Genomic DNA, 16365 nt, shown 5'->3' on the forward strand with positions numbered 1-16365 from the left:
TTAGTTGAAAGGGCAATAGGTTTACAAGAGATGCGTGCAAGAGAGGGATGTGGGATTCTGGAACTCTCTGCCTGTAAGGAAAAAGAAACCCTGGCAACATTTGAGTAGTATTTAGATGTGAAGACATACAAGGTCATTGGCCAAGTTCTGGAAAATGGAAAAGCTATGTGGCTCTTTTAGACTCACAGAGATATGTTGGGCCAAAGGGCCTTTTCCTGAGGTATAAGCTTCTATGACTATTCTTTATTTACACATAGAAACCTACATGTAACCATGCATTAGGTCACAACAGTACTACAGAAATGTGCAACGTAAAGATGGCAGAAGCTCCCACAAAAGCAATGCCTGTTGTAAAATAGCTGGTTTTAGGACTTAGGAGAACTAACAGATCAATGAACCCATTAGATTGACTATACAATTCAAATTTCAGATCCAAGCAATTATTTTACAAACTAACCATAGTCCAAAATAAAATCTGACGTTCAGATTTTACAAAGTGAAAAACACCATACAGGTCTGAGAATACATTTTTGATATTTCATACAAGTATTTCTGCAAGGTTCATATTATATAAAGTAGCATTAGGAGGCTGTGTAAACAAGTGCCATTTCAAACTAAACTACAGAAATCTGTTATAAACGCCGAAGCATGTTGCAAAATGACAGTGACACAAAAGTTTAAAACATACCTCTTTCGTATTATCATAATAGAAAACTCCCAGCACAATAATATATACCAGTGGTATGAAGAACGTTGAATGTGTGTAATATTTCTGCTCTTTCATGAACAGATCAGCTCTATCACAAAGATAGAAATAGCCCATGATCAGGCCTAATTTAGAAAGGGACAACAGCAGCTTTTCGGAATTGGACAGTGAAGCAGTAGCAGGTTTCTTCTCTTCTCCACTCTCAACATCAGTACTAGGCTTATTCTTCCACCAATTATGACAAAAGTAAGTGACAACTATGAAGCTTATAATACAAATGATGAAAAAGCAGCCAGTCAACTTCTGAATTAGAGAAAGGGGAGATCGGGGAAGACAACATGAACCATCAATGGGCTTCACAATCCTGTTGCAGTAGGAATTCAAGAGAATCATAGCGTTCTGAGAAAGAAAAAATATGATTTTAAATATTCAGTTGAAATGTTCAATGAAAAATCAAAGTTCAATACCTTTAAATTTTCAAAATACTCCATACTAGGTATCCATCTCATTTAAAAAAAAACAAGCTTAAGAAATAGGAAGTGGAGTAGGCCTTTCATACTTCATTATTTAAGATCATGGCAGATCGTCTAACTCAACTGCACCTTCCTGCACTATCCACAAGCTCTTATTTCCCTTAGTACTTAAAACTCCTTGACACCATATAGCACGATCCTGTTACTTAAAGATCTTAAGATTATGAAAAACTTTAAGGCATAATCAGCAGTATTTGTTCAGACCAAACATTAAAAAGCAAATGAATTAGTTGTTAACAGTGTCATACTTTTAATAATTCCTGAGATAATTCTTTCATATCTGGCATAAAAAGTTACTCTTGCAAATGAACTTTCATCTCTGAATAGCAATGTGGCATACTTGACCAAATGATAATCAAAAATCTTTGCGACTATAACGAACACACTGAATTGTCACAAGTCCCTTTCTCATTTTCAAAATAAGCTATTAACATATTATCTCGCTTTGGATATAAACTACAAACTGAATTAACAGCTTTAAAAATAACAGCTTTAAAAAAAAAACAGCAAGTATCAGTATAGCACAGCAGATTATCAACATTAAAACTGGATTGCCTCAAAAACCTGAAAAGAAAGCCAACAAGCCTAACAGATTGATTTTGGATAGGTATCAAACAAAATCTGATATTGTTAGTCACAACCTCTAGTTGAACCCGGAAGAACTGGAAAGTGGCAGCAGGTTGGTGAAAGTTATTTCTACCTATGCCAGCAATAAATGCCAGTGGTATCTGCAGAATTGGTAAATTAGGTGACTGATTATTGACAATTATATGATCATTCAGAACTCTCAGGTTTTTGCAACAAAAGCAAAGTACCATGGATCTTGGAGATCTGAAGTGAAAACAAATGATAGAGAAATTCAGCAACTGAGAAGAGAGAAATGTTGTAGTGGTTCTATTCGCCGAGCTGGGAATTTGTGTTGCAGACGTTTCGTCCCCTGTCTAGGTGACATCCTCAGTGCTTGGGAGCCTCCTGTGAAGCGCTTCTGTAATGTTTCCTCCGGCATTTATAGTGGTTTGAATCTGCCGCTTCCGGTTGTCAGTTCCAGCTATCCGTTGCAGTGGTCGGTATATTGGGTCCAGGTCGATGTGCTTATTGATTGAATCTGTGGATGAGTGCCATGCCTCTAGGAATTCCCTGGCTGTTCTCTGTTTGGCTTTTCCTAATAGTGTTGTCCCAGTTGAATTGATGTTGCTTGTCATCTGTGCGTGTGGCTACTAAGGATAGCTGGTCGTGTAGTTTCGTGGCTAGTTGGTGTTCATGGATGTGGATAGTTAGCTGTCTTCCTGTTTGTCCTATGTAGTGTTTTGTGCAATCCTTGCATGGGGTTTTGTACACTACGTTGGTTTTGCTCATGCTAGGCATCGGGTCCTTTGTCCTGGTGAGTTGTTGTCCGAGAGTGGCTGTTGGTTTGTGTACTGTTAGGAGTCCTAGTGGTCACAGTAGTCTGGCTGTCGGTTCGGAAATGCTCTTGATGTATTGGTAGTGTGGCTAGACCTTTGGGTTGCGGCATGTCCTCGTTCCATTATCTTTCCGAAAATGGAAATATACCGATATACCGATATATCACAGAAGCGCTTCACAGGAGGCTCCCAAGCACTGAGGATGTCATGTAGACAGGGGACAAAACGTCTGCAACACAAATTCCCAGCTCGGCGAACAGAACCACAACAACGAGCACCCGAGCTACAAATCTTCTCACAAACTAAGACAGAAACGTAGTTAACGTTGAGTCCAATATGACTTTTTTTCAGAGCAGATTGGATTTGAAATATTAACTCTGCTTCTCTTTCCAAAAATGCCACCAGACAGGCAAACCTTCTAAAGCAGTTCAGATCTTGGAATATTTGTTATAAATACAGGTCATTCTGCTATAATGGGAGTTCCTTTATTGCAAATTCGCTGTAACACGATTGACAAATTGGGGACACTGTTTCTAAAGTGCAAACGTTTAAAGTGTGTATTGGTTATATTCCAGTCCCATTAGTTTAAATGGTGATACTATCATAAAATTTTCTTGTAACGTGGGATTGCATGAGAACAGAACTACGTTACAGCTGAACTGACTGTATAGGAGGGTTTTTTTTACATATGAAGTCCAGCTTGACAGAGTGCACTCTGACAGGTATTTTCTTACATCAGGGAATTTGGGAGTAACAGAATAAGTCAGAGTGAAACAAGACAAAGGGTGTTGCTTTGATCTTTTACAAAATATGGTTTGAGAAAAGCAGATGAAATCCAGGCAATCTAAATTCTTCAAGCTGGTAGATGTGCTTTAAGTTTTCTCCCTCTCAAAACTAGGGTAGTATAAACTCAAAACAAGGAAGTACAAGTGTTGCAATTAAGTTAAGTTATTTGATAATAATTACCATCAGTGAATAAAGACTTCAACTAAAATAAATGAAGCAAGATTATAATACAGCAGAGCAGGTTTGACAAAAGGTGCACGGATCACACAATAAGTGTTTGTTGGCAGCTTGAAAGGTCAGCTAATCATTTGGTCAGTAGTTCTATAGTACTAGCATTGCCAGGCACATGTCCACTGCTGAGACTACAACAAGGACTCAGCCACATCTATGATCGAGGTCTCAGTAAAGGTTTGATGGATTTCAGGTGGAGGTCTGGCAACTGCCTTGGATAGACCTGGGGTCCCCAAAATAGACCACCCTTCTTTTTTTTTCTTTTTGTAAATACGTTTATTAGCAAATTTTTTTAACATTTCAAATTATTAAAAAAAACAAAGTATCAATATAATAAAAAGAAATAAAAACACGAATTACAATACAACTACTATCTACTAACTACCAACCTATAATACAAAGCAAACCCTAACACCGTGCAAGGCAACACCAAAAAAAGAAAGAAAAGCCAAAAAAAAAAAAAAAAAACCCTCAAAATACAGGACAGCTATGCTTGGCGCAAAGCTTCCAAACAAAGGAACGGGAGTATTGTATACATTCCAGAATTAACTCAGGAGACCCCCTCCAGGGCCCAGGGCTTGACAAATCTAATCATCCTGGTTAAACAAATGCCCCAGTTAAGATAACTGGCAAATCTATATTCAAATAACTCAAGTAGGGCTGCCATGTCTTCTGAAAATTGTCTGTTGTGTGGTGCACCATGTTTGTAAAAAGGTCCAAGGGAATGTGCTCCATAATTAATTTCTGCCATCCCGGCAAGTTCTCACACACCCAAGTCATCAGAATATTCTTCCGTGCACAGTATGCAAGAATATTAAATAGTTTGTTCCCCATGCCCGTCTAAAGATGGTAAATTTGGTAGACCTAAGAGGAGAGATATCGGGTCTACTTTGACTTCAGTCCTCAATACCCTCCCTAACTGTCCCGCCACAGCGCCCCAATAAACACGGAGCCTCTGGCATGTTCAGAAACAATGGGTAAGAGTACCTACACTGATTTTACATTTGGGGCACAATGAAGATGCCTTTTTTTTTTCAAACTTCACCAGACGGTCTGGTACCAGATGAGCCCTGTGCAGAACTTTTAACTGCGTAGCACATGTCCTATTACAGATTACGATCTTTTGAGTGTTCTCCCATATGTTCTCCTATGTTTCAAAAGAGATTTCCACTCCCAACTCTTGCTCCCAAACTTCACATAACCGGTTAATATCTTGCCAGGCCCTACCACTCAGCAGGCGATAGAGGACATTAACTGAAAGTGTGCTTGTGGAACATAGCAACAACCTCTCCATATCGGGCTTATAGGGCTTAGTGAGAAGTATAGTCTTCTTCTGGATGAAATCCCTAACCTGAAAAAAATGGAAAAGATCTCGGCTGGGCAACTCATATTTGCGGCTCAGTTGCTCAAAAGACATCATAACCTCCCCCTCAAACAAGTCTCCCAAACTAGAAACTCCTCTTGCTGCCCATAGTTTGAACCCTGAGTCCATCATCCCTGGCATGTCAACTATAGGCGTAAGTCTTGGATAAACAACCCTCACTCTGATGCATTGCCCTCCATGCCTTGACTGTACTAATGACAATGGGGTTCCGGAATGTTCCATAACTGTCCTCATCTTATCCAGGAACAACAGGTTAATAAGACGGCACTTTGCCTGGGAGGCCTCGATATCCAGCCATATTGGGTTTGGATCATTACCTACCCAATCACAGACAAAGGAGAGCAGGGAACTCAACTGATACCTCCTGATGTCTGAGAAATCAACTCCTCCCCTTCCGTGAGGGGCTGCCCACGATGCCAGACAAAGGAACCAAACCAACCCGTAAGCTTCTGCAGCATTGACCTGGGAAACATCACAGGGAGCATATGCATGGGATAAAGCGAACGAGAAAGAACATTTATCTTAATGAGAGATATTCGGCCCAGCCATGAAATTGGAAAAGCCTCCCATCTCTGGAGATCTCGCCTAATATTGTCAAGCAAGTGAACATACTTCGTCTGAAATAACAGATCAAACTTGGGGGTAATAAAAATGCCTAGGTATCGGAACCCTGCCGGTGACTACCTAAAAGGGAACTTAGGGCCAGCTTCAACTTCTGGCACATCCTTAAGGTTCCCCAAAGGCAGAGCCTCTGATTTGGCAAAGTTAATCTTATATCCTGAAACAGACCCAAATAAATTGATACATTGTATCAAATGGGGAACGGAGGTCATCAGGTTTGATAAAAACAGAAGGACATCATCCGCATACAGTGTAATCTTGTGTGCCCTCGATCCCATTTCCTGCGCGGTTATGTGGATGTTCTGACGAATGGCTTCTGCCAGCTGCTCTATCACCAACGTAAACAACGGTGAGAGGGGGCAGCCTTGCCGACTAGCCCTACCAATCCTAAAATTCCCAGACTTCACCCTGTTGGGGACAACCGTGGTCAGAGGGTGGCGATATAAAACCTCTACCCACCGAGCAAAGAGTCCACCCAACGCAAACTGTTCTCAGACGTAAAAAAGATATGGGCATTCCACCCTGTCAAATGCTTTCTCTGCATCTAAGGGAATCACCAACCCCTGAATTGATTGTTGCTGACCATACTGTTGCTGACAAACTTGGACCATATTCAGCAACCTTCTAATATTATTAGAGGATCTACGGTCCCTTATAAAGCCTGTCTGGTCTTCTTTAATAATATGGGGCAACACCCTTTCCAATCACAGCATGAGGATCTTGGACAGAATCTTGAAATCTGAATTTAATAGAGAGATGGCCCTGTATGAAGCACAGTCCTGTACAGCAGTGCCTCTGGATCTTTTCCCAGGGATCTGGAAGCTTCTATGACTTTTTGCTTGTCCTTATATGAATGGAAGTGCACTAGGACTGAGCGGGGTGCTGCACCAGCCCTACCCTGTGCACTGTAGCCTGCTGGACTCGATGAGAAGGCCTAAAAACTTCGGCAGCCAGTTTTCAAAGAGGCTCACTGGCTGCTACCTTCAGGGAACCCAACAATTCGGAGATTTATCCTCCGACCTCTATTTTCGAGGTCGCCGATATGGTCCCGTAAGGCCCGCACCTCTCGCTCCAGCACCTGGATTTGACTGGATGAGGACTCCAGTTCGACCCTCCACCTCCTCTAACCTCTCCCCGAGGCCCTGGATCTCCTGCTTGTGCTTCTGCAGCATGGATGCGATAGGTTGGACCTGGGCACGAATCTCCCCATGGATCTCCTCAATCGCAGCCCCAACTTTCAAGTCAAGTCTCTTCATCAGGTAATTCCTGAGACTCTGTCAGGTCCGGGGGGGGGGGGGGGGGGGGGGGGGGTGCTGCTGCTGCAGCAGCAGTCTCTAGTGCTGTAGATGTTGCAGGAGTCTGCTGTTCGCTTTTTCCTTTTGACATCTTTCCCACTCCCAAATATTAACAAATGTGTGTTCTGTAAGGTTTTAAACTAACAATTCTACTACATAGGTTGGCCAGGGATGACAAAAAAACACCAGTATGCCTTGGCTGTTAGGCAGAGCTGTCCACAGCAGTTCTACAGAATCGCCGGCATCTTGCCGAGTCGTCAAGACCACCCTTCTTAAACTGAAACCAGCTCATGCAGCTGGACTTCCTGCATGGTCTAGGTCTACCATGCTTTGAGTAAATACCAGCAGCAGTAAGAATGAAGCCCTTTCATGGACATTAATTGGTCACTTGAGAACCTCATCAGGCTTAAGTGGAAACCCTCGCACATGACAATAGAAACATTGCAGGGTACAACATACTTAAAAAGGCAAAAAATGGCAAGTAGATTAGCTATTCTAATTAATGAAAATAGCAGTAAAAAAAGGGATGCAGCTATCAGCAAGACAGAAACAGAAAGTATAACTAGAATCAATTACTCCAATAGGCTCAGTTTCCAGACCATTTAATAATAAAAGGAGGTGTAAAAAGAAATATGCAGACTAATTAAGGAACAGGATAATCACAGAAGATTCATTTACTCTGAGGCAGGTGAAGGAAGATAAGAGAACCAACTAGCTCCTATGTATAGAGAACTTTTTTTTTGCTCAAAACAAACATTTACTATTAGATCTATAAGTGGAGAATGAATCTGAGCAGGTAAAGTAGCCGAGGGAATTTGTGGGCATTGGAATTACAATAAAAATACAACTCTAGATGCTATAGAAGGCCATAAGTATGATTAAAAAAACAGATTAATAGACTAGAGAAGAGCTGTTTTTAAGGAATCAGAACATAATTTGATAAAATAAAATGGCCAACTATGTTTTATATTGTTTGGTAACAATGGGAAAGATTCAATACTGGGATTCGGAAAGAAGTAAAGAGCAGAAGAGTGCATTATAGCTAAAACGATGTAATGGAAGAGGATTATTAAAAAGGAAAGAACAGCAAAACTGGAGGCAAGGAGCAAGAGATAGCAGAATGATTAAATATGTAGTTTTGGTAATTACTAGGGAGGTAACAGACAGACTAGATATTGAATGGGGGGTGGGGAGGAGTAATCAACTAAATATTTGAAAATTAAAACAGGACATAATGAATTAATTAAAACTCACAGGATAGATTTCATGTAGTTAGGTTACATATACATATTTTAAAAGATTCCAAGGAATACATCGAGGCAATACTACTTTTAAAGATACTAAATCAGAAAAAGACTAGTGTCAGAGAACTAGCAGATAGCTGGCACAATTTCCAAACTAAGAAGGGTGATATAATACCTTAAGGTAGCAAAAATAATGAAATTCTGAACAAAGAAGGGAATGTTGTGGTTCTGTTCGCCGAGCTGGAAGTTTGTGTTGCAAACGTTTCGTCCCCTTTCTAGGTGACATCCTCAGTGCTTGGGAGCCCAACCCGTGAAGCGCTTTTGTGGTGTTGCCTCCAGCATTTATAGTGGCTTGTCCCTGCCGCTTCCGGTTGTCAGTTCCAGCTGTCCGCTGCAGTGGCCGGAATATCGGGTCCAGGTCGATGTGTTTGTTGATAGAATCTGTGGATGAGTGCCATGCCTCTAGGAATTCCTTGGCTGTTCTCTGTTTGGCTTGTCCTATAATAGTAGTGTTGTCCCAGTCGAATTCATGTTGCTTGTCTACTAAGGATAGCTGGTTGTGTCGTTTCGTGGCTAGTTGGTGTTCATGGATGCGGATCGTTAGCTGTCTTCCTGTTTGTCCAATGTAGTGTTTTGTGCAGACCTTGCATGGGATTTTGAATACTACATTGGTTTTGCTCATTCTGGGTATTGGGTCCTTCGTTCTGGTCAGTTGTTGCCTGAGAGTGGCTGTTGTTTTGTGTGCTGTTATGAGTCGTAGTGGTCACAGCAGTCTGGCTGTCAGTTTGGAAATGCTCCTGATGTATGGTAATGTGGCTAGTCCTTTGGGTTGCGGCATGTCCTCGTTCCGTTGTCTCTCCCTGCGGCATCTGTTGATGAAATTGCGCGGTATCCGTTTTTGGTGAATACCTTGTATAGGTATTCTTCTTCCTCTTTTTGCAGTTCTGGTGTACTGCAGTGTGTTGTGATCCTTTTGAATAGTGTCCTGATGCAACTTCGTTGGGAGCTCCCATTCCTGGACGTGATGGCACAGAGAACACCGAACGGAGAATTCAACACAAAGGTATACAGGAAAGCCACACACACAGATCAAGTCCTGAACTATGAAAGCAACCACCCCAACACAGGACAAACAGGAAGACAGCTAATGATCCGCATCCATGAACACCAACTAGCCACGAAACGACATGACCAGCTATCCTTAGTAGCCACACGCACAGATGACAAGCAACATAAATTCGACTGGGACAACATGACTATTATAGGACAAGCCAAACAGAGAACAGCCAGGGAATTCCTAGAGGCATGACACTCATCCACAGATTCTATTAACAAACACATCGATCTGGACCCGATATACTGGCCACTGCAGCGGACACCAAGAACTGACAACTGGAAGCGGCAGAGACAAGCCAGTATAAATGCCGGAGGAAACACCACAAGTGCTTCACGGGTTGGGCTCCCAAGCACTGTGGATGTCACCTAGACAGGGGACGAGACGTTTGCAACACAAACTCCCAACTCGGCGAACAGAACCACAACAACGAGCACCCGATATACAAATCTTCTCCCAAACTTTGAAAGAAGGGAATGGAATAAAATCTTGAAAAGAAAAATGCAATGAATAAAGCATTGATTTAATGTTTCAACAAATCTGATGAATGCTTCTGAGGTAATTGGGAGGGAATTGTAAATTCAGGTGTGCAATTTATCTGGACTTTCCAAAGGTCTTTGATAATAGTGCCCCGAAACAGATGTTGTGCTTGCCTAGAGACCAATAATTTGTAAAAAGATATTCGAATTTCTAGTGGCTGACAGGAAGGATCACACAAGATTTCAAGTTAAGATGTTAACAGAACTAGCAAACTAAAGCCAACAGTCTAAAACACTATTTAATAGTCAACAGTGATGCTGAATTCCAGAACAGAAAATGCCCTTTTTTGGTTAAGCTTTTTACTGTATATCAAGTGGACAATGATCTTTCAGGATGAGTGTGAAAAAAAACTCTGTTCCTGACAGTATTCTTCTTTCTCAACTTGATAACTAACTTTTTAAGCCTTAAAGTGACTTTCACTGTGTAGGAACAATCAGAGACTCCTTTCTCTAACCAAGCAAGGTAAACATCCAACCTTGATGAAATTCTTACAAATCCAATTTCTACAATCTGAGCATAAGTTCCTAACCACATTTTGCAGAAAAGCCATTATTTCCTCTACTTAATATGTAGGACAACAAAACGTTAGAGGCAGCTATTTCTCCAGATTCTTGTGGAAGTTTCTGATAGAAAGATTCAGGGATATCTGGCAATCTCTCAATGATATCGTAATGTCTTGTTCCCTTTCAAAAAGTCCATCTCTAAGTCATCATGAATCACATGGGCCTTATAACCTTGCAAATGCTGATTTCCACCTAGAGGGTCTTCTAAATCCTCAACTCCATCCTTGCATGGAGCTAAGTACAGTCTAAGGCATAAACAGTCACAAACCTGAACTCAACACCACTTATCTCTCAAAGATCAACAGCCTTTCTACGATTAACAATAACTGCTTGATCAATGTTTACAGGTATGAATATCTTGCACCACCTATCAGCAAAATTACCTTTTTTTAAAAATTCATTCAGTATGGGTGCTACTGATTGGGCCAACATTTATTACCCATTTCTACTTGCCCTCAAGATGGAGGTTGGTAAGCTGTCTTCTGGAACTACTAGATTCTGTGCATTGTAGGCAGTTATGGAAAGAATTCCAATATTTTCTCCCTATGGCACTGAAAAAACAGTGATATATTTCCAAAACAGGATGGTGAATGGCTTGTAGAAAATATTACAAATGGTAGTCACCCCATGAATCTGCTGTGCTTGTCCTTCCAGATGGTAGCTGTCAGTAGTTTGGAAAGTGATGCGTAAGGATTATCAGTGCATTTCTACAATGCATTTAGTAGATGTTACACATTGCTGCTACTGGATGTCAGTGGTGGATGGAATGAAGGCTCATAGATGTGGTGGCAATCAAGTGAGTTACTTTCTCTTGCAAGGTACCAAGCTTCTTTAGTGTTGCTGAAGCTGCACCCATCTAGGGAAATGGGGAGTATTTAATCACACTCCTGAATTGTGCCTTGTAGACAGTATACAGGCTTTGGCTATCAGGAGGTGAATTATTCATTTCAGTATTCGTAGCCTCTATTTCAAGTAGTTATTTTGGACAATTTCCTTTTTATTTAGAAAAAAATAATCTATTCTAGATTTAAAAATATCTGTTCTCGCTCCAACTGACCAACAGATTCTGAGTAGTCATACCCAAATAATCTCTTCAAAACTGAATTTGCTCACAAATTTATTCATTATGTTTTCCTCCTATGAAAGGCAACCAAAACCAGTGGCGTGTAGCATTTTCATCTAATTGCAAGTTATAATAACATTTGAATGCATTTATATTTAATGTATTAAAGATACCTACTATGTCTCGAGTGGTTTCAGGTAAATGCAAGCCATCTAAAGATTCTGCAATAGTTTCTTCTGCAACTAATTTGGAAGCTCTGAGGATCTTGACCTTGGCTGCCATATTTCTGGTACTGCTGTTCAAAACGCTTAAAGTCACATCATTGTATAAACCAATCCTCTGATTCGTGATCATCTTTCTGTTCTCACTTAGCAAATCTTCATAAACTGGATCTAAAAAATATAAAATTGACTTCACAAGTCAAATTAAAATCTCAGAATTTACAGAATGTACAAAGTTTAGGATAATTTAACAAAATAAGGATGGCTTTACCTTGGAGGACCCAATAGATGTCATTAGTTTCTGCTAACTTCTCCAGAAGAGGTGTAATTAATGTAAGGTTGGTTTTATACTGGGTGAGAGCTTCCATACTCCCATTATGTATCTTAATTGACCACTATAAACAAACAAACATGTTTTAAATGCAAATCTGATGAGGAAATCTACAAAATATCCCAACCTCAATTTAAAGAAAATTAACTTACTGTGGCAGCACCAACCACAATAAGGTGGGGTTTGAGATGAGCACCCTGTGAAGAAAATTGATAGTTAAATTTTTGTCATAAGTTAGCAGACATCCTTGCTGAAAATGAAAAGAAAATTATAGTACAATTAAGGCAGCACAGTGGCTCAGTGATTAGCACTGCTGCCTCACAGCACCAGGGTCTCAGGGTCGATTCCAGCCTTGTGCGACTGCGTGGAGTTTGCACATTCTTCCTGTGTCTATGTGGGGTTCCTCCCGGTGCTACGGTTTCCTCCCACAGTCCAAAGATGTGCAGGTCAGGTGAATTGGCCATGTTAAATTGCCCATAGTGCTAGGTGCATTAGTCAGACGGGGGTGGGTTACTCTTCGGAGGGTTGGTGTGGACTGGTTGGGCCGAAGGGCCTGTATCCACACTGTAGGGAATCTAATCTAATCAACACCAACTAGCTACTAAATGCCACGACCAGCTGTTCCTAGTAGTCATAGTAGATGATGAGGACCACAACAGTGAGGAAAAATATAACAAGGGAGAAACAATAAGCGAGTCATGATCGAAGATATTAAACTAAATTAAAATTATTTTTGAAGCTACTGAAATGGTAAATAAAAGAGGTATTCACACTTTTCACTCTTATTCGGATAAAAAGATGTAGCCTGGTAGTACTAAATTTGTTGACTTCCAGGCACAAAGTTCAGAATATGAACTGCGCTTCCCATAGCTAACTTGAACAAATGATGGAGTACAAGCAACAAAGAGTCTATTGATAAGATGAATGCATTCAAGATGTCGGAGGATGCTCCACATATCCTATACAAACAAAGGCTAGTAAGCAAGCACTGGAAAACAGTTGAAGAGAGGAGAAAAACGCACAGAGAAAGGAACTTACAGCGTTTTGATCATATCATATGGCAGATGGTAGACATCATTGAAAGATTGACAGAAAATGTTACAGAGGGGGATACAGGATAAAATTAATGACAGATCGACTACAGGCAGTCCATGTGGAATGCATAAAGGGCAGCAAAAGAACAGATAAGTTGAGCTTCGTGATTTCTAGGAAGATGAACAAATAAGTAATAAACTATCTGGTAGAATTCAATATGACAAATAACAAATTAGCATATACCTGTTTATAGTAATAAGAGCGCATAATGTTTTTTAATCACCAGCTTGCTGACTATCTCCCCAATCTTTAGTTAAACACTCACACAAACCTTCCTCAGCTTCACTTTGGTGTCTCAAAGTCTGAGCTATTAAGATGGAGTCACGTGGACATAAATTTGGGAGGCACAAAGCTTTGAAGCAGCATTCAAAAACAAGAGCTTCAATCTATCAGGTATTTAGTTGGAGAAGTTAAGCTCATTCAGTACTGGACAATGGTCAAGCAATATGATTATTCAGTGACAATGGTGAGGATCGAGAAACAGTGGCAGGATAGAGCTGGGTAACATTCAGGCACAAGTGGAAACTGCCAAGGAATGGCAGCATTTCAATGAGAGAATGTGAAGTAAAGTAAATCAGTGGAAAGTGATGGATGAGGAGAGATGGCAAAAACAATTACTCTGATTTCCTCAATGCACACTGAAGAAATGGTGACAGTTCACTATGAATACATCATACAAGAAATCTAAACATTGAAGTGCTTGCAAGCATCAGAAAATTGGTCAAGTGATAGATTTGTTTGTAATCAGCATAAACACTGAAGGTTAGAATGAATATCAATGTCTGAGGGATTCATGTCAACCATATATTAATAAAATATATATTAATGTTTAGTAATATGCAGGCTAATGGACATTGATTTAGCACAACCCAACGATCACAGTTTGCCTGTGCATGTAGAATGTTCACTTGAATTTACAGTCAAAGTGAGAAAAGATTGATTCCAGTTCTATCCTTCAAACGCTATCCTCCTGAAATAGAACACACTTGGACCATCCAATAGTTAGAGAAGGTGGAAAGGTACTTGCCGAGAGGTGAGGAGGCAATTGCACAGTCTGATTGATCAGAAGTAAATTTAAGATCAAGGAAGAATAAAAGGCTTTTAAAGGTGTTGAACATAATATGGCTTTTTTAAAATTGGTTTTCATTTACTCATAAGCAATGCCATGGAACATTTCTCCCTCAACATATTGTTTACGCATGATACAATAGTTTCTCAAGAACAATATTTTTAATTTCACAGGTATATATGATCCCTCCCAATTTTGAATGAATTATATAGATACAAAAAGTTTTGACAAAGTCTGGACACAACAAAATTCTCAACATTTACACCTGTGAATGGCACCATTTAGATTAAACAAAGAGGTGCTCAAAATCATTGCAGTCTAGATAGAACTGCTCTCATTGCTAGAAACATATCAAACCAGGAAACAGCAGATATTCAAAAAGGGACATAAGAAAATATTTACTATGCAGAGAAGTTATTAGGAACTAGAATATGTTAGAATTGGGTGTGAACAGATTAAATTGTGATTTTCAAAAAGGAGTTGGATAGGTATCTCAAAGACAGAACATCTACAACTTTGGGAAAAGGGTGTGAATGTGGGAATTTTTTTTTGCAGAATGTCAACATGGATATGTCAGGCTGTATAGTCTCCTTCTATGCTATAACCATTATAATTCTATGATCTAACCATAAAAGAACATCACAGAAGCTAGGGGCAGACATTCAATGGGAACAGAAGGATTTTGAGGTGAGAGAGATGATCCCAGTAATGTAGTTGAGAAGACGGAAGATAGAGATAAGGAATCATGATACCATAAAAGCAACAGAGCTGGGGAATACTTCTCAGATGCGGTGAGCCAATATTTGAGAAAGTTGAAAAGGAAAACAAAGATCATGAAATCAATTTTCTGGGGCTCAAGAAGTTGTTAAGATGTTTGGCATGTATACAAGAACTTTAACAGAAGACTAGATTAAGTCAAGCAGAAAAGTTTAAAGTACAGTTAAGAAAACAAACCCTTAATGAAAGTGTAGGTAGCAATGAAAATAAGATTGAGATATAAGCCGGTGATAGAATATAGAACATAGAATAATACAGTGCAGAACAGGCCCTTCGGCCCTCGATGTTGCACCGACCTGTGAACTATTCTGAGCTCGACCCCCCTACACTATCCCATTATCATCCATGTGCTTATCCAAGCTTTGTTTAAATCTCCCTAATATGGCTGAGTTAACTACACTGGCAGGTAGGGCATTCCACGCCCTTACCACTCCGAATAAAGAACCTGCCTCTGACATCTGTCTTAAATTTATCACCCCTCAATTTGTAGTTATGCCCCGTCGTACATCATCATCCCAGGAAAAAGACTTTTGCTGTCTAGCCTATCTAATCCTCTAATCATTTTGTACATCTCTCTCAAATCCCCTCTTAGCCTTCTTCTTGCCAATGAGAACAGACCCATGTCTCTTGGCCTTTCCTCATTAGACCTTCCCTCCAGGGCAGGCAACATCCTGGTAAATCTTCTCTGCACCTTTTCCAATGCTTCCACATCCTTCCCGAAATATGGTGACCAGAACTGTACACAATATTCCAAGTGCATCCGCATTCGTGTTTTGTATAGTTGCAGCATGATATTATGGTTCCAGAACTCAACCCCTCTACCAATGAAACCTAATAATCCATATGCCTTCTTAACAGCACTATCAACCCGGGTGGCAACTTTCAGGGAACTGTGTACATGGACTCTGAGATCCTTCTGCACATCCACACTTCCAAGAATCTTTCTTCCTGTAATTCTTCCCAAAGTGCATCTCCTCACATTTAGCTGCATCGATATCCATTTGCCACCTTTCAGCCCAATTCTGCAGTTTATCCAAGTCCCCCTGCAACATTCTTCCAAACTGTCCACTACTCCACCGACTTTAGTGTCATCTGCAAATTTACTAATACATCCACATATATCTGCGAAGTCATTTTTATAAATGACAAACAAGTGGTCCCAAAACAGATCCTTGTGGGCACACTTGTGGACTCCAGGCTGAATATTTTCTATCAACCACCACTCGCTGCCTTCTTTCAGAAAACCAATTTCTAATCCAAACTGCTAAATCACCCTCAATCCCATGCCTCTGCCGTTTCTCCAAAATTAGAGTTGATATTAGAGTAGTTCTGCTACAAATTCAGATGGAGGAGTAAAGTTCAGGCCAGGGTCAAACAAAAATATGGAGG

The 16365-nt window shown here is 40.3% G+C and overlaps 1 protein-coding gene across 2 annotated transcripts in view; it reads right to left on the minus strand.

Moving 5' to 3' along the window:
* casd1 (CAS1 domain containing 1) overlaps nt 1–16365 on the minus strand; it is a 113156-nt gene that overhangs the window by 35817 nt on the left and 60974 nt on the right. The window contains exons 7-10 of one of the 2 annotated variants that reach the window (XM_060824775.1): nt 12188–12232; nt 11976–12099; nt 11661–11875; nt 689–1105 (exon numbers count right to left, since the gene is read on the minus strand). In XM_060824775.1, coding sequence (XP_060680758.1) covers nt 689–1105; nt 11661–11875; nt 11976–12099; nt 12188–12232 — 801 coding nt within the window. Of the gene's footprint in view, nt 1–688; nt 1106–11660; nt 11895–11975; nt 12100–12187; nt 12233–16365 lie in introns of those variants that run through there. The other variant, XM_060824776.1, reaches the window with a different exon arrangement.

This window comes from Hemiscyllium ocellatum, chromosome 5 (assembly GCF_020745735.1).
Source record: "Hemiscyllium ocellatum isolate sHemOce1 chromosome 5, sHemOce1.pat.X.cur, whole genome shotgun sequence".
In the NCBI taxonomy this organism is placed as follows: Eukaryota; Metazoa; Chordata; class Chondrichthyes; order Orectolobiformes; family Hemiscylliidae; genus Hemiscyllium; species Hemiscyllium ocellatum.